At 57.2% G+C, this 17,456-nt stretch overlaps 1 protein-coding gene across 1 annotated transcript; it reads right to left on the reverse strand.

The window, feature by feature from the left end:
- Positions 1 to 448: 448 nt before the first annotated feature.
- On the reverse strand, positions 449 to 16,731 carry TRIM8 (tripartite motif containing 8). The gene is made up of 6 exons (XM_056804694.1): positions 14,331 to 16,731; positions 3,362 to 3,457; positions 2,823 to 3,056; positions 2,269 to 2,300; positions 2,033 to 2,148; positions 449 to 1,950 (listed from the first exon to the last, which is right to left on the reverse strand). Exons 1-6 carry the CDS (start codon positions 14,898 to 14,900, stop codon positions 1,346 to 1,348), a joined length of 1,653 nt encoding a protein of 550 aa, XP_056660672.1. The 5' UTR covers positions 14,901 to 16,731; the 3' UTR covers positions 449 to 1,345.
- Between the last annotated feature and the right edge of the window lie 725 nt (positions 16,732 to 17,456).

Here is a 17,456-nt window from a genome sequence, read left to right on the forward strand (position 1 = left end):
TAGAGGATCTTTAGTATCCCAACACAGGAGATGGTCTTCCAACTCCTCTGAGAAAGGACGGAGTAGCCTGCGGCCTCCTGAGCTTGTCTTTGGCCCAGTCTTCTTCGCCCTGGTTGAGGGCTCTCTTTGGGTGGATGGTGATGGTGGGAGGTGTTAAAGGATGGTTTTATTAATTAAACTTGTGTTCCAAGGGATCACCCCTTACTTTGTAGATGAGGAAGCTGGGACAGAGAGGAGGCAAGGCCTACAGGCTCTCATGGGCCGAGGTTTTGGGTCATGGACCCCTGAAACTCTTCTCTCTTTCCTGAGAACAGTGGTGCAGCAAGCAGCTGATTTTTAAAAAATGAATCAGCCCCCACTCCTTCCCCTTCCCCCCCCCATCCCACTGGGGAACCCCAAGGCAAAGGAGGAAGCTGGTGGGGCTGGGGCCCGAGGAGGAGCAGTCAAAGAAGTCTGCCATCACGTTTATTAGAAGGTTGGATTTGGGTGTGTGCTCTAAAATGGGTTACAGAATAAATACCTGTGCCTTTAGAACAGGAAGTCCACGTTTTATACAAAGTGCTCGTTACAGGAAGTTGCAGTGTCAAAATCCGGGAAAGGGGCACGAGCAGGCCAGCCCTGCCCCCACCCCCAGCCCCCAGATCTCGACTAGGCCCCTCTCATTATTATTGGCATTTGTCATCATTGTCAGAGTCCAGGCCTGGGGTCAGAGTCCCATCCTCTCCCCCTATCCAGGGCATGGAGAGCTCCTGTTATTTCATTCTGTCCATAGATCCTGCTCTGTGCCCAGAAGATGCCAAAAGCGGTGAGAGAAATGGCCTTTGAACTCAGGGAGAGGGAGGGGAAAAATCATTCTTGGCTTAAAAAAATTTTTTCAACAAAAAAACACACACAATCTACGGGGTCATCTCTTACTGAATCAGTGATTGACCTTCCCCAAAGAAATCCAAGGTAGAATCAGCCCAGCAGGCACCAGCCCCTCCAGCCACAGCCGAGCTGGGGGTGGGGGCAGAGGTGGGGGGCACCACGAATCCTTCCAGCGGAGGGGGGGCCCAAGGAAGGAGGAGAAGAGGGGAAGAGAGAAACAGAGACAGAGAGACACACCCCTCCTGGAGTGAGGCACCTTCGAAGCTAGAGAGCCCCAGCCCAGACCCCCGAGTCTTCTTGGCTTCCAGCAAATTTGTATAAAATCCCCTCCCCCAAGAAAATGAAAATAAAAATGGAAAGAAAAGGGGAGGGGGGGGAGAAGCCATCAAAGGAAAGAGGAAGAGTAGGGGCTGCATAATTGAGGGGCTGACTGGGGGGAGCCCGACAGCGCCCCCAGCACCCCCACCTGGCCCTGGCGTTAACTTGTGACGTAGTGTTTGGTGGACGGCTGGCCGTACACCCTGTAGAAATCCTGGTGTCCAGGCTGTTGGGAGGCGTCTATCCAGTCTCTGACGGCCAGGCCTGGGAGTGACTGCGGGACAGAGGGGGCGGGGGGCAGGGGGTGCGAGTACTCCTGCGAGGGCACTGTCCAGGGGAAATGGCCAGAACGGGGATAGGGCTGGTGGCTGCTGTGGTTGGACACAGAGGAACAGTAACAGTTGTCCACGGAGCAGACGAGGATCTTCCGGCCCCCGTACTGGGGAATCACGGGCTGCTGCGGCGCGGTGCCATTGGGGTAGTGCGATGGGGTGAACACCGAAGTCGAATGGACAGGCTGCGCCCCCCCTGGCAGGGCCACAAGGTGCTGAGTGGAACTGCAGGGCCCCAGCTGGCTGGACTGGCCCTCCCCGGAGGAGGCCGGCTGGCCCACAAACTGGCTCCCTACAGGGCCCGCGGGGGACTCCAGGAAGCTGGCCTCAGGAAAGGCCGTCTGATGCTTTCGCTTCTCAGCCCCGGAGCTGTTCACACCGCAGGGGTACAAGGGGACTGTCTGCAGAAAGGGCACCGGTGTGCTAAAGGGACCTGTGGGAGAGGATGTGCGGGGAGGTGAGCAGCCCGAAGAGCCCGCCCTCAGCCCCCACCCAGAGCCTCCGGCCGGCCTTACCTTCCAGCAGCTTCCTCAGCTGCTTTTCTTTCTTGGAGATCTCGTTCAGGAACAGCTTGGAGTTGAGGTGGCCAATCTTGGGAGGGGAGAGGCTGCCCCCTGTGCAGCTCTGAGTCCTAGGGGTGGGGGAAGGGGCAAGGTGGCCATCTGGTCCCAGGAAGGGGCCTCACCGCACTGGTCATCCCCAGATTTCCAGCCCCCCACCCCCATTCCCAGCAATGACATCATCTGCTTACCTATCCATTAGGATCTTCACAGACTTGGTGTTCTAAGGAGAGAGTAAAAAAGGGCATCAAGGTAAAGCTTAGCCATATGTCTGCTCCAGGGGCTGCTCTTCAAGTGGTCCCCCCGCCCCCCAGGCTGAGCAGAGGCATCAAAACCCTGTCAGGAGCAAGAGCACAGCGAGACGGCCACTCCGATTGAGTGAAGTCCAGGCCTGGCCTCGGCACTGACCAACTCCTTCCTGTTTCTGAACCTGAGGCAGCTGTCGGCTCAGCATTAAAGAGTGCTGGGCCTGGAGGCAGGAAGACCCAAGTTCAAAGCCAGCTTCAGACAGACTAGCTGTGTGACCCTGGGTATGACACGGAGACTGTTTGCCTCAGTTTCCCCAACTGTGACGGGAAAAATCAAAGCAGCTACATCAAGGACTGTGGTGGGGATCACATGTGTAAAAAGCACAGTCTATAAGGCCTGGTACCTAGTCAGAGTTTTGTGTCCCCCCCTCTGCCCCCCCACCCCCAGCCAGCCGGGCTTTGCCCTGCGTGCTCCCTGGCATTCTTGCCATCCCCACCTTCATGAAGCTGATGTCTTCTGTCTTGTCGAACACGAGCTGCACAGAGCTGAGCAGCTTCTTGGCCTCCTGCATCCGCTCGTTGAGATGCAGGGCCTGCGCAGCATTCTCGTTGCAGAACTTGGCCTGGGCCTTGTCCAGGATCTCCATGCTCTGCCGCAGGTCCTCGTCGAGCAGCTGGTGCAGCTTCTCATACTGCAGTCTCACCTCGTCCTTTAGCTGGCTCACCTTCTCCTGCAGCCACAGGCAGAGAGGCCCCGCCGGGCTGAGCATGGAGGCCACCCCGAACCCTCTGGCTCCCTCACGCTCCTCAGGTCTGTCTGTCCTTCCAGGAAGCTCTCCCCCCTTCTCTGCAGAGACCACGCATACAGACTGTACCCCATCCTCTCGTTGTGGCTGCCCCACGCGCGTGTCCACAGGCAGAGCTGAACGTGGGCCTATGCAGTGAGCTTGCTTCTCTCCAGCCCTACCTGGCCCTGATGGTCCCCAAGGTGACTGAAACAAGCCCTGGCCTTGCGGTCCCCCACCATCTGCTGTACCTCCACCAGCCGCTTGTCAGACTCCAGTTTGTAGAGCTGGTCCTCAATGTCCTGTTCGCGTTCTTCCAGCCGGTCTTGTTGTTTCATGAGCATCTTCTGTAAGGGGAGCGGGCAGGGAAGAAGGGAGAGCCACTGTCATTTGGGGGGAAAGGAGGGACCCTTCTTATAATCTCTCCCCTCCCCCCTTTTCCACACCTGGACAGGAAGGGACAGCAGCCTCCAAAGCCTGGGCGATCCTTAGCTTATTCTGCCCTTCCTGGTGGCCCTGGATAAAGTCCTCTAAGCCCACTCAGATCCAAATACCAAGAAGAGAGGGAGGGAGGGAGGAATTAAAGACGGAAGGGATTCAATTTAGAATCCTTTTATAGGTGAGGCAACAAACCCCAGAGGAAAAACTCAGCCAAGGTCATTTGGGCAGAACAGCACTGGAAACAGGGTCCCCAGACTCCAAATCCAGGGTGCTTTCCTCACCACCCTGACATGATTCTGTCATTTCCCAAAGCACCAGGCTGAGCCGATGATGCCTTCGCCCAGTTTTGGCTCCAGCTCTGCTCCCTCCAGGATGGCCAGAAGCCTGTGGTTCTCTGCCCTAACCTATCCCTCCTAGCTCTTTCTCTGGTCTTAAGAGAGGCCTAGAGGAAGAGGACAGAGAACTCCAAAATTCCTTATCAGATTCTGAGGCAAGCCAGGAGATCGGGGCCCACTCTTCCTGGCCCCTCCACACTGCTTGCAGCCAGATCATCTTCAAAGTTCTCATGCCATTTGTTCCCCAAGAACCTTTGGAGGTTCCCCGTTACTGCTGTGATAAAAGCTAAACTAGCCTGTCAGAGCCTAACTCTTTTCGCCACATATTCCAACACCTGGGTCTTTGCTGCCTAACTTTAACCCCATTCCTCGATGGCCCAGCTCAAATCCTACCCTGCCCGGGAAACCTTGCTGGAATGTTTCCCCTTGTTGGCCTCATGAAGAGAGCTCGGAGCCTGGGTTCTCGGCTGGGTGACCTGGACGGGCCGGGAAGGGGCTCGCTCTTTTGTCCCAGTGTACGAGCCACCCTGCGGTGTTTCACAGCCCTCGTCCGACCTTGTGCTGAGTGATGGGTGTGAGGCCCTCCTCGAATCGCTAAGTTCGGGGACAGGCTCGTGGCAGGGGCTGCCTACGCTAGGCTAAGGTGGCTCTCCCTAGTTACTGGATATTTCAGGAGGAGGGCGGGCGAGTGTCGGAAGGCACAGGTGCCCCGAGCCTTTCTCACACACAGGCTAACCTGGTGGTGCCAACAAAGAGAAACAGCATAAGGATCTCTGTAAGGCACGTATTGACTTGGAAAAGCACATGTTAACATTATCTATGTTCTGCTGCATTTTTATTTATTCCGTCACATAGTTCCCAATGACATTTTCATCAGGTTCAGGCTGCCCTGGGAGCATGGCAGGCTGTCGCATGGCTGACACGGCTACTCTAGTCCATAACTTTGCTACTGAAGGTTACTTATCGTTCTTTTCTCCTGCTTCAGATTTCCGGTTCTGGATCGCACCAGTCTCCACCGGCACAGAACCGGGGAGTTCTCTCTCCTTCCTGGATGGAGTTTGGGGCTGAGGGGCAGAGGAAGAACAGCGGCCAGCTCAGGATCCCAAGTGCTTTTTGGACAAAAAGCCTCAGGAGGAGGAGAGAGCTGCCTAGCTGGGCTGGGCTGAGGTGGTTCTCTTTAGAGAGTCAGCCTTGGGGAGCTGGGCAGCGCGTGCTCAGAGACCATCTAGAAGCAGGACTAATGACCCAAACTCCATTGTCTGGAGAGGCCGAGGGACCCCTTCTTGGAATCAGATTTGTTGCCTATGTTCATAACAAAAGGAAAATGCTTCATTTTAGCTAGAGGCCAGTGGAAGTAAAGAGGGCATGTTTTTGTCTCCATCCCAGGTTCATGGGCTCCCTGAAATCTACCCAGGAGCTCCCCTAAAGCCAATTTCGGGTAAAGGTCAAGTTTATGCCCTGATCAGCCACAACCTTCCCCTCCCCTCCCATTTTGTAGATGAGAAAACCGAGGCCTAGAAAGGGGAAGCTACAGTCTCAAGGCCACACAGGGAATGGAAGGAAGTGTTGAGACCAGAGTTCACCTAAGTGGATGGGTTCCCAGAGGCCACCCAGGCCTAAATCCAGTTGTAACCTGGCAGGGCCTCCCTAGCACATTCTATACTGGAAGAACTACATCCAGAAGCCAAATCCTCCCTGTGTGACACTGAGCAAATCGCTTGACTTCTCTGGGCCTCCAAGTCCTCAACTGTCAAATGAAGGGGCTGATTTAGATGACCTCTAAGGCCTCTTCCATGTTACAGATGGGAAACAGAGGCCTCGGTGAGAAATCCGCACTAGAAAAGAGTTGGAGGAAGGAGAGGCTTGCTTCTCAGCTCTCAGCCTCAAAGGGTCCTGCCCCAGACTGGAAGGAAGGCACTGCCTCTCTTGGGGCCAGAGCCTGAGCGTCATGGTGGCTGCTCGGAGAAGCCTGTGCCAGCCACTCCCAGCCCCCCCAACCATGCAAAGCAGACACTGCCCCAAGAAAGGGAGAGGAGTGAGGGATCAAGCTATTCCCAAAGCCTGTAAAAGCTGCCCAGAGAGAGGGCGAGAAGCAGGATTACCAGGGCCCAGGCCCTACTTGGCCTGCCTCTCACAGACCTAGGCAAAGCCTTTCTATAGGCCCCCAGGGCTGCAGTGGGGGGAGAGGGGGCCCCAGGACTTCCCCCTCCCGACCCCCCACGGGAACAATGGGCCTTTTCTTCTGGAGGGGACCTTTGGCCCACAAACTCCTACTCACCAGGGCCTCTGGCCCTGCATCCTCCCCCAGCCTCAGGTCAGCTGTGGGGAGGGAGAGGCACAGGAAGGCCAGAGCCCAGCTGCTGCTTCGACCATCACCAGGCCCCAGCCAATTACTCTGACTGAAGCCCCTTAACCCCAGCACCCTCCCTCCTCTGCAGCTACTTCCTCAGTAGTGGGGGTGGGGGAATAAGATTAGGCACCTTAATTTGTGGCTTGAGCTTCTCTCCCAAGAGAACCAGGACCACCCCTCATAGGTTGTCTCTCCACACTGCCCCAAGTCCCTGTGGACTCTCCCAATTTTGGGAGCTGCTTGCCCCTTCCCATTCCCTGTCCTACCTCAAGACTCCCCTAATTCCTACATCTGCGGTGTTTTCAGTTTCCCTAGAAGGACAAAGATTAAACTTTAAGGCTCTTGCTCGCCAGGACCTTCTTGGAGGTCACCCTGTCCTGGTTCCTGCCCTTCTCTAAGGCTGGTAGGGTGGGGGACCCAAAGATCTGACAAAATCCTGCCAAGAAGTTCAGCCTGTGCTGCACCTTGAAGGGCCTTTGGGAGGCTGTCTGTCCGTTTCACTGGTCTCTTTGTTCTGCCTCAACTGTCCCAGCCAGAGAGAACAGAGGAGAAAGTGAGGATGCTGGCCTCATAGAAGAAAAAAATGAGAGGGGGCCCCTGAGAGGGAAAATGGGGCTTTCTTTCAAGCTAGTAATCCCTGGGCATATTCGAGCTCCCTTTCCACCTGAACTTCCTCCCCAAATAGTTCAAACCAAAGATTTGCTTTGCCTAGATCCTCCCCTGGCCCAGGGCCTTCCAAATGGGAGGTTATGGCCCAAAGGCTTGGCATCTCCAGGGCCTTGAAGGAAGTCTCTTCTCTTTAAGGAGCGTTCCCTACCCCTTGTCCCACCCTAATTTCCTAGGGCTGGATGGGCCGCTCTGCTGATGCTGTCACACGGTGGCTGTGATAGACTACACTTATGCCATGGTCACAAGCCAGGGGGTGTACAGAGGCTGCATGGTCTGTACCATCGGCCTGGGGAGTCAGATAATAGGCCCAGCCCTTGGACTCTGGGGCTCAGTTTCCTCACATGGAATATGGAGCTGCCCCCTCAGAAATTCTGTGATGATCAAATAAGAGAATGTCTACACCAGTATTTTTGCTTCATTAACACACATAAAAGAATTATTATTAAACTGCCTGGCTCCAGAGACAGTGAGGAACACCTTGCTTAAAAAGAAAGGACTAATCAGTGAGCACTGTGTCCGGCATTGTGGGAAATACTGGATAGAAGGACAAAGGCAAAATGGTCCCAGCCCTCCAGACTCAAGAGGGATTCCCACAGGGCTCCTCCGGCACCTGGCTTTTCTCCCTCAGCCACATCCCACCTGGTCCTCGGAGGGGCTTTTTCTGGGCCATTTCTCCAATTACAGTAAGGGCAGGAAGCCCTCTTATCTCAGGCTTCTACCCTACCTACCCCTGGGCTAAACCAAGAACACCAGCAGAGCCGGCTTTCAGGGAGGAGGCTATGCATGTTCCTACCCCAAGGCTTCATCCACCCATTTCCCAAACTCTGGCCAAGGCCAGGGGGGGGAAAGGGGGCCTGATGTCCCAAAGTAAGGAGAGTGGGATAGAAACAAGGCAGGCCTTCTATCTCTGGCTTCACTTGCCACAGGAAGGGAGGTGGGGGCAAGCCACTGCAGCATGAGTCAGTCCTAGGAGGGTCCATTTCATAGGTGGAAAACCCAGGGCTCCTGGAGAGGAAGGGATTTAGTAGTGTTAAGATAGAGCTTGGCTCTCTTAAATCCAATAACTGGATGGCAAGCTCCCCTAGGGCAAGGGCCAGGCACACCGGAGGGGGCTTAGCTGGCAGATTTTCAGCTATCAGCTGGCTCTTCCCAACTGCCTCTTTCGTCTTCAGGCAGAACCTTCCTGACCAGCCAATTGAGCCTGGGGCTTCCAGCTGCCTCTCAGATCCCTGCCCTTGACCCAGGACCAAAGGTTCCAAGCTCCCAGGGTCTCTTTGTCAAGCAGGTTTGGCCACACTCAAACTCCCAGTTCATATTCCTAAAGTACAGTGCTAATTATATTATTCTCTCCCTCAAAAACTTTCAATGGCTCCCCATTACCTATAAGTTGAGGCTCAAATTCCTTAACCTGGCATTTAAAGGCCTTTCCCCAGTGACCTTCCCTGCCTTGAGTCTCCCTACTTCTCTTCACATACTTGTATCATGGTTTAAACTCAAATAGAACTGGGGGCGCCACTAACCTACAGGTAAGGATCCCTGGCCTGAATAATGATTTAGATTTAAAATGTGCTGTCATCTACAATCTGCCGTGTTTTTCTTTATTTTGTTAGATATTTCCCAGTTACATTTTCATCTGCTCTTACTGTACAATCTAACAAGCAAAGGAACTATTCTCATTGCATCCTCCAGAATCCTCCATGCTTTTGTTTAGACCTTCCACACCTGCAACATTCTCCTCCCCACATTGCAATTCTTCTGACCTCTTGGAGGCCCAGCTCGGGTGCCCCCGTTCCATAAAGCCTGGCCCATTAATCAGCCTAGCTTCCCTCCCCTGAGCCTCCAGAGCACTCGGGACCTCTCCCCTCAAACCAACCACACACCTGGGTTAGTGCTCTCGGTGTTTGGAGCCTGGGTCTTGTTCCTCTTCATAGTCCCCCCCCACACACACACAAAAGGAAAGGATCTATATCCTAGCAGGGACACAAGAAATGGCTGTTGAAGAAAAAGGTGGGAGGGTCTTGGTGGTCCTTTCCTGCAACCAGCAGGGACCCCTGGCCTTTCCTCCAGGCATAACTGAATGGCAAAGACAAATTGGCTTCTGCAATTTCTCCAATCGTCAAATTGCACTCCCTGGGCTGGGCTCGGCATGGCTCTGCAGGGCACTTCCTCCCCACCTTGTGGGGGCTAGTCTGGGCTCAAGGTGAACCTGGCACCCACATGCAGGTTCCCTTGAGACAGGGTCGGTTGGAGGGGGGGATCGGAAGAGCTTTTGAGTCGCTGCTGGAGTTTGTCTGCTGACGGTCGAGATGCCTGGTGAAGGCCTTTGCTATGGGACACTGGGGCTATATAAAAGTTAATAAATAATAATAATAAAAAGCCTCAAGTCAACCTTGAGGAGAAGCAAGGTCAGGAGGGAAATGGGGCCCCAGGGGCTGCCAAGCCGGCAAGAGAGTTTGCAAACAAGCCCCGGACTTCAGAACCGGAAGGGGTGGGAGGCAGCAGGGCCGGAGGCCTGGCAAGGTAAACAAAATCACCAGTTCCTTCCAGAGCTCCCCTACCCCCCACCTAAGCCTGCTAAGCTCACCCCCCCACCTCTTCCAGGCTCCTCGGGGGTACTTCTCCTGCCCATCAGCCTCTGGGACAGGGAGCTCTCGACAGCCTTAGGTCTCAGCCATACCAGCAAAGCTCTCCATCCCCCCCCCCCACACACAGCCAGCCCCCAGAGCAGGAGGCAGGCAAGAGGGGCAAAGACACCCAAGGCCTGGACCTGCCTGAGAGAAGGGAGCCGGTTTCCCAGCTGCAGAGCAGAATTAGCTTCTGCCACGCAGAGTGCAGGCTCTGGGGCAGGCGAACAAAGAGGCAGAGAGAAAGCCCCCCTTTGTCTGTGCCTGAATGCCAGCCCGGCCGGCCGGGAAGGCTTTCAAAGAGCCAGCCATGGAGCTGGCCGGCCTGGGCCCACAGCGGGGCCTCTGTGGCTGGCCTTAACCCCTTTCCAGCTCCCCCACCCCCCACCCCCCAATCTCAGTGACATCTCGTCTCTCCCTTTAAAACATCCTCCATAAATCTAGTCTTTGGGGAATCCTCTTCTTCCATCTCTATCCCGAGGCCCCCAGAAACACAATCTCACCCATATCACACAGACACACAAATATCAAAGTCACACACAGCAGATACAGCCCCCCAGAGCCTGCCACACACTAGAGGCTACACTTTCAGAGGAAGCGTGTGGAATGGGGGAGGAGGACATGACAACCTCCCATGCTACATCAGCAGAATGCCACAGAGGGAAACGAGAGTGCTGGTGCGCCAGGGGCCCTGGGACCAAGCTCTGGGCTCTACCGGGGAGGGGGTGGTGAGAATAGGAAAAAAGGAGGGACATGGCACCCACTCTAGGCCTCCCAGGCATGACAGCCCTCAGCCACCCTCCGGTCACCATTGTTTGGGGGAGCCACTGGCTAGAGCCACTTTTGCTTTCCCACCCAGGGTGACTGCCTCTCTCCCTCGAAAAGAGGGAAGGGGGGGTCGTCAGGGGGGAGGGGGGTAAGGGAGGTGTCCTCATTCCCTCCTACTCTCTCCACTGGAGCAGGCAGTAGTCTCAGCAAGAACCTTTCCTCCCCCAACTTCATCATGAGCTGGGTACCACCCCCTCCACATTCCCACCTGAATCCTCCTCACTCCCAAGTGCTGAGGAAAGCAATTCAGACTGAAGAAACCTCCCCCTGCTCCCCAGGTCCCGTCTCCGCCCAGCCAGCAGAAGGCTCCGTGCCCATGACCACCCAGGGAGACAGGAGCAGGAAGGGAAACCCAGGGCTTTCTCCCAAGCCCCCAGGGCAGTGGGGGTGGGGTGGGGGTTCTTTTCCCCCACCCAGCCACAAGCCCCATACCAAAGAGGAAGCAGAGGAGAGCAGCCTACAAGGGTCTTTATTATACCCCTATCCTCAAGAGAGGGTCAAGAATGGGGAAAAAGGAGGGGCAGGACCTGGGGGATGGTACTCCAAAGCAGGCAAGGCCTCCTCTCCCTCCTATTTTAGAAACCTTTTAAACACTTCCTGGGATTTTCACCTAGTCCTGGAGGCACCCCAGAATTATTCAGCAATAGGGTAACATGACAAATGACAAGGATACCCAGTAACCCCCCCACACACACACACACCCCCAGCCCTCCCCTAAAGCAGATTCCCTCTCCACGGCAAAGGACTGAACAGAGACTAGAACCCTCCATAGACGCCCATAGCGGATGCCCAGACCCCTCCCCCTCTCCCTTCAATAAATGTGACCCCCATCCTTTAAATCCAGGCCCCAGGGAGCACAGAAACATCCACAGATCCTGATGGAAATCCCCCCCACTAACTCAAAATCCGGTGGGGGGAGGGGAAGATGGAATCGGCTGGCCTGGGGCTCAGACCACACCGGATGCCTACAGGCCATCCATTCCCCACACCCCTAGGAACATCTGGCTCTGGGGCCTAGAAAGAGCCTGTAGATACTTTCTTCCCAGGGTCCCTCTCCCAGCCCAGCCCTAAACTCAAAGTTCAGATTTTAGCCTCCTTCTGGCCTCCTGGGACTTCTATGGCCCCAGGTCAGCTTTCAAAGGATGCAGCAAATATCTGGCCTCAGAGAAGGCTGGGATCAACATCTACTCCCTTCTGACCCACCCCCAGCTCACACGTTCCTAGGTTCAGGCAAATACCAATTTCCTGTGGTCCCCTCACACCTCACTCCTAGGACTGACAATGGGCCTCCCCCCCAGCCCCTCCCGCCCCTGGCCAGCACTAGGTGGGAACAGAGGAAGGAAGAGCAGCTCAAACGATGGGAGAAGGAGGGAGGTCTGCTTAATGAGAAAGGTTTCCTCCACAAAATTCAGTTGTACTCCCAATCAATCAATCAAGCTCTCTCTCTCCTCCCTTTCTTCCCGAGGTCTCCCCTCTCCCCCATACAAGGCCCTGCCTTGGGAGGGGACCCCTAACCTCGGTGCTGCTTCCTGTGGCTCCATCCCCCACCCTCACTTCAGCACACAGCGCCAGAGGTTAGATTCTTTAAAGGAAGCCTCCATTTGGCAAACTCAGCCCAGCGGGTGGATGGATCCCCTCTGATTCCCTTTCCCCTTCCTAGCCTGGCCTGATGGAGCCTCAGATCCTCCTGGCATCCCTGGGCCAAGTCCTGAATCCAATGTTTCCAGGAGGCAGCCCATTCTGGGTCGCCATCTTTCCAGGTGTTTGTTTTTGGAGAGGGGGAGAGAAGAGGGTGTAGTGGAGGGTCAGGAGGGACCACCACCAAGAGAACAAGCCAACCTGACCAGGAATGTTGTTGGTATGCTTTTCTAATGCTAGGAATGTGAGGGCCAGAGAAATAGGAGACAGCAGGTCTGGCTAGAGGTAGGAGTGTGTGTGTGGGCAAACAAGAGTCGAATCAAGGGCCCAAGGGATCCCCGCTGCAGATGTTCACAAAACCCCACTCCTGTGCCCTGTCCCACATGAGAGCATGGCACACACTGCCTCAAAGTTCGGTGTCCACCCGGCCCTCTTCTTTTTCTCAGGATCCAGTGAGGAGAGGCAGGGGAGCCTCATACTGAGCCAGGCCACCTGGGGCATCAGGAGAGGGGAGTCTGTGCAAGCTACTAACACAGGACCCCAGGAACACAGGAACAGTCAGGGATCACGGGCTACCTAGAGACTACCTCCCCTCCCTCCCCCAACCTAAAGCTACCTCTACCTACGGACCCCTCTTCTGGGGCCAGCCCTGGCAAAGTTATCTTGTCAGGGTCTTTCTTCCAGGCTTACACTAAGGCATCTCCACCTGGCTGCCCCCCCCCCCATCTCCAAGACAGAAGCTGGACATCTTGGCTTTGCTACAGGCTCTATACTTTTCATCACCAGCTCACTCTCTCTCCCTCCTAGCCCCTTCCAATCTTTATTAATAGCAACAGCAGAAGCCTTTCTGCCCAGAGCCAAGCAGGGGCAGTCAAACAGAGAGGAAACAGGGCTCCAGACTCCCTGGGGGGGGGGTTGGGGAACAGCTGGGGGCCCCCTTCTCCTCACCACTTCCTTTAACAAACTCTTGGTTTGTTCTATGAAAAAAAACCTGGGGCTAATTCTACAAATTGGAAACTAATCATACATCAATTTTTATTGATCACTGCCCCCACCTCCCATCTCATTGGGTTCTTTATTGCTGAAGAGTGAGTCATTCAAACTGGGTTCACACACAGGAAACCACCCCCATTTTGTAGTCATCCCATAGGGCTTTCTCATCCTCTGGGCCTCATCTGTCCTTTTTGACCCTGGGTGCCCCTGCCCACCCTGGTGAGTGGGGGGGTCAGGAAGAATCAATCCCCTCCCCCCATGCTCAGGCCCCCTCTTTATTATTCACACCATGGGCCTGGATTGGGCCTTCCCATAGAGATGGAATCTTTCCAGTTCCCTCCCTCTGCCACGACTCAACAAGACTCCCCAGGCTGGGACTCCCCTTACCCCATGGGAAGCTGTCCATCCGGGGAAGGGAGGGGAGAGGAGGGGAGCCCCCCCCTTAGGCGGGTCTCCCAAGGCCGGACCACAGCCCCAGAAGGGAGGCATGTGTGGGGGTGACATTGACAGGCCATGTACAATGGGAGGGGATGCGGCTGCCATCAAGGAGCAGGGCAGCCCAGGGGAGGGAGCTGCCTCAAACCAGATTGCCAGGCGGCTCAACCTTAAACCTGTCGAATTTTCCCCCCCACCCTTGGGTGCTCCGCTTCCCCTCCGGACGCCTGGGAGAGCCAAGGGGTGGGCGAGGAGACAAGGCCATGGGGTTGGGGTGACAGTGACTTTAAAGGCTTGTTCCTGCACACGGGTCTGCGCAGACAGACACCGCCACCCCCACAGAGCCTCTCTCTGGGCCCTGCTCTCGGATTCTCCGTCGTTCCTCAGATGCCTAGCTCCCATTCTATTCCTCTTCACCTCTCAGCCGGTGTTTCTGAAGGGGCTCACAGCATTCGAACATGGCTGCCTTTGTTTACTTCCTCGCTGCCCGGGCAGCAGCTTGTCCCCAGCTGGGGCAGCCATGGCTCCCGGACGCCGGTCACCCCAACGGTAGCCCCACAGAAGCAGGCCTGGGGCACAGACAGGGCAGCTTTCCTACATAAATAGCATTTGGGGGAAGGGTTCCCCCTATCCTTAGAGAAGTAAACCAACAACTACGGTCCTAAGGAAGGAAGCGCAGCAGCCAAGCCTCGGAGCAAGCGAGGTCCCATTTTGTCTACTCCCTAGAGGAACCAGACAGGCTGGGGTCAAGCGGGCCTCTTTCCACGGACAGCACTGGGAAGGTTGGAAGGATGCAGACTGGGGGGGCGCGCTCTGCCCTACTCCAGACCTCCCCCTCCCCCGTGGAGAATCCTGTCCCCCACTTCTCCCACCCGTTCTCGGGGTTCGGGCCAGGGTAGTTACTTGCCCGAATCTCATTCCTCCGGATCTCCACGTCGCAGACAGCGTGTCCCTGGTGGGCACCGCTGTAGTAGCAGCAGTACTGGCACACGGCCACCTGCTCGGCCTCGCAGTGGTACAGGCGGTAGGCGTTGTGCTGCGGGCAGCTCCAGGCCCGCACGTCGTCGGCCTCCACCAGGAGGTGCCCGCGGGCGGTAGAGGGCTGCTGCAGGTGCGTCTGCACGTGGGACTGGCAGCAGGGAGCCTCGCAGCGCAGGCAGACCTTCTGGGCCGGCAGTGGGGGGCCGCGGCGGCAGAACACGCAGTGGAGCGCGGCCGGAGGCTTGTCCACGTGCAGTGCGTTGAACTTCTCCACGATGTTGGTGAGTTTGAGGTTCTTCTCCAAGCCGGGCCGCTGGTTGTAGGCCTGGTTACACTCGGGGCAGCGAACCAGGCCGCTGTCCTTGGCCCACGCTTCGCCGATGCAGCCGCGGCAGAAGTTGTGTTTGCAGGGCAGCTGCACTGGCTCCACGAAGACATGCAGGCAGATGGGGCAGATGAGCTCCTCCTCGAAGCAGTTCTTCCAATTCTCCGCCATGGCGAAGGAGGCAGCCGTAACGCCCCGGGCCGGGCCTGGGCCGCTGGCCGGGGCTCCGGCCTGAGCTTCCAACCCGCAGCCGGGGACCAGTCCCGTTTAAAATCAAGGTAGTCGCTAGAGCGAGCCCGGTCGCGATGCGCCCTGGACGAGCTCAGCAGCAGAGCCTCTCAGGGGTTCCGCACTGGGGAAGGGCGCCCGGCTTCTCAAGGCAGGGGGTGCTCGCGACGCCGCCGCCGTCGTCGCCTCCTCCTCCTCCTCCTCCTCGCTGAGTGTGGGGAGTGTTAGCGGGCGGCGCTGGCCGGAGCCAGGGCACGAGCCAGGGATGGGCCTGCCCAAGTCCAAATTCCATCCACGAAGCCGCGGCCGCCGCCTGCGCCTCCCCCGCTCCGCTCGTCCGCTGACATTGGGGCGCGCCCCGCAGCTCCCTCCCCGCGAGCCGCACACTTCCCTTCTTCTCTCTGGCTGCCGGGATTCGGAGCTTCTAGCCGGCCGCCACCCCGCGCTCCCGGCTCCTCCTCCTCTTCCTCCTCCTCCTCCGCGCCGCCGCCGCCGAGTCCGAGATTCGCGTCCCTTCAAAGGGAGCCGGAAAAAGCGCCGCCGCGCCCGAGGGCTCAGCTAGGTCCGAATGGGGCGGGCGAGGCCCAACCTAGCGCCCGGCGTCCCAGCTGGGGCGGTCCCCCGCTCGCTGTCCTCCCAGCGGCGGCTGCAGGGCGCCGGGGCCGAGTCGGGGGCGCCGGGCTCGCGGGGGACAGTCATTCAGCTGAAATTCCCGTCCCTGGCCCGAGATCCCAGCCCTCCTCCTTCCGCCTCCCTCCACCAACAGAAACGGAAGGGGGAGGATGGGAGGGAGGAGGGACGGCCGGCCGGGGGAAGGGAGGGAGGGTTGAGGGAGGGAAGGAGGAGGGGACGGAGGAGGGGACTGGAGAAGGGAGGGAGCGCTTGCAGGAGGGACTGAAAGGGACGACCCCTTCTCCCCAACCCCCCAAGCCGTGTCTCCTCGTGGACTGGGGGTGCTGGAGAGGGAAGAAGGGAAAGGTGGAGGAAAACCTGAGCTGAACGCTTTGGCCCGAGCCTCCCTCACCTCTTCGCTGCCACCCTGCTTCTGGACTAGGGCAAAAACCAAAACAAAACAAAATCCAATCCCACCCCACGCGTCTCAGACGCTGGACAGCGGGCGAGAAAAACAAGGCTTGATCCAACTAGAAAGGAATTTTTCTGCACTGCTTGGGAACGGGAGGCTGCGCACCCCTCATCTTTGGCCCCTGCCCGCCCTCCTCCCCGTCACCCTCTGTCCTTCCTTCCCTCTTTCTCCGCCCCACCCCGGGTCTCTTCTTTTTTGGCCTCCGAGTCCCGAGAGCTGGGGGTTGGTAGGGACTGAGCTCGGCGGGCCCCGGGCTCGGTTTAGTGCAGTGGGGGCTGGGAAGGTAGGGATGCTGAGGGGGGGGGGGCGGGGGTTAGGACTACTGGACATTGAAGACCCCTTGATCTGGGTTCTCCCGTTCCCGCACCACCCACCTTGGAGCTTTATTTTTAAAAAATGTGTATGGATTTTAAAGGAGGCATAAATGCCAGACCCTCTGATGCTGGCCCAGTCTACGCCTGTCAAAACCAACCCGGGATGCCTGCACGCGGCCCCCGGGTTTTGGGCTCCGGCCCGGGTCCCCGCAGTCACCACCGCCTTTCCGCTTATCATCAGATCGGAAGAAAAAAAAAAAGAGGAAGAAAGAGGCCGGCCCGCAGCCCCCGCAGCCATCTTGATGCGTTATTGTTATTTCAGAGATAAAATGTTTAATAAAAATAAGTGTTCATTTGGTCTTCCCTCGCGCCCCGCCCCCAGGAACAGACTGAGATAAGAGCTCCAAGGGGTCGCCCGGCCACAGCCCCCCGGGTCCTCCTCGGGCCCCGTTCTAGGCCCAGCTTCTTTCGGGGCACACTGTGCAGCCAGGGCCACGGGAGTCTCCTACAACATTCTAGGGGTTCGGGGGTTTCCAGGATAGTGAGGAGGGGGCTTACGTGCAGACCCACTCCCCCCCATCTCGGTCATCCTTCCCTCCTCCCCAATTCTCTAGCCCCAGGGAGGCGGGGGTGACTGGGCATTATAAGATCGAATTGACGCCTAGACAAGCAGGAGACCCCAGGTGGAAGCAGAGGCCACATGGTCCTAGGTCGGGGCCAGGTCCTAAGTATTATTGTGGGGGAAGGGGAGGGAAAAGGAGGTCTTTAAATCACCGCCCTTTTACACTGGTGCTCGCGCTATAAACGAGCCGGGAGGGGGAGGGGCGAGGGCCTGGTCCGGAAGTGCTGCCGCCTGGGCGCTCGGCCCCGCCCCTTCTCCGCCTCGTCCCGGAGCCTGAAGCTGCTATTGGCTTCACGACCACTTCCCCTCCTCTCGGTGCGATGTGCCCGCCGCCCTTGTCACGTGACCCGATTTCAGTAAGCTACATTGAGCATTCAGAGCATCTTAAAGTGATAGGTTTCCAGTTGCCGCTCTGTCAGTGCCTCTAGTTTGGTGTTCTTTTCCTAGGCGGTGGGGCCGGGAATCCTGGCATCCTAGGA

The sequence above is a fragment of the Monodelphis domestica genome, chromosome 1 (assembly GCF_027887165.1).
Source record: "Monodelphis domestica isolate mMonDom1 chromosome 1, mMonDom1.pri, whole genome shotgun sequence".
Classification (NCBI taxonomy): domain Eukaryota; kingdom Metazoa; phylum Chordata; class Mammalia; order Didelphimorphia; family Didelphidae; genus Monodelphis; species Monodelphis domestica.

Bases quoted from the DNA above. Each gene is read 5' to 3' on its own strand.
- TRIM8 (XM_056804694.1), bottom strand. From the start codon at position 14,900: ATGGCGGAGAATTGGAAGAACTGCTTCGAGGAGGAGCTCATCTGCCCC. The intron at 2,301-2,822 runs GTGGGGATGGCA...CTCTCTCCTTAG, and splicing joins AAGACATCAGCTTCATGAAG to AACACCAAGTCTGTGAAGAT. The intron at 2,149-2,268 runs GTAAGCAGATGA...CCCCACCCCTAG, and splicing joins GTGAAGATCCTAATGGATAG to GACTCAGAGCTGCACAGGGG.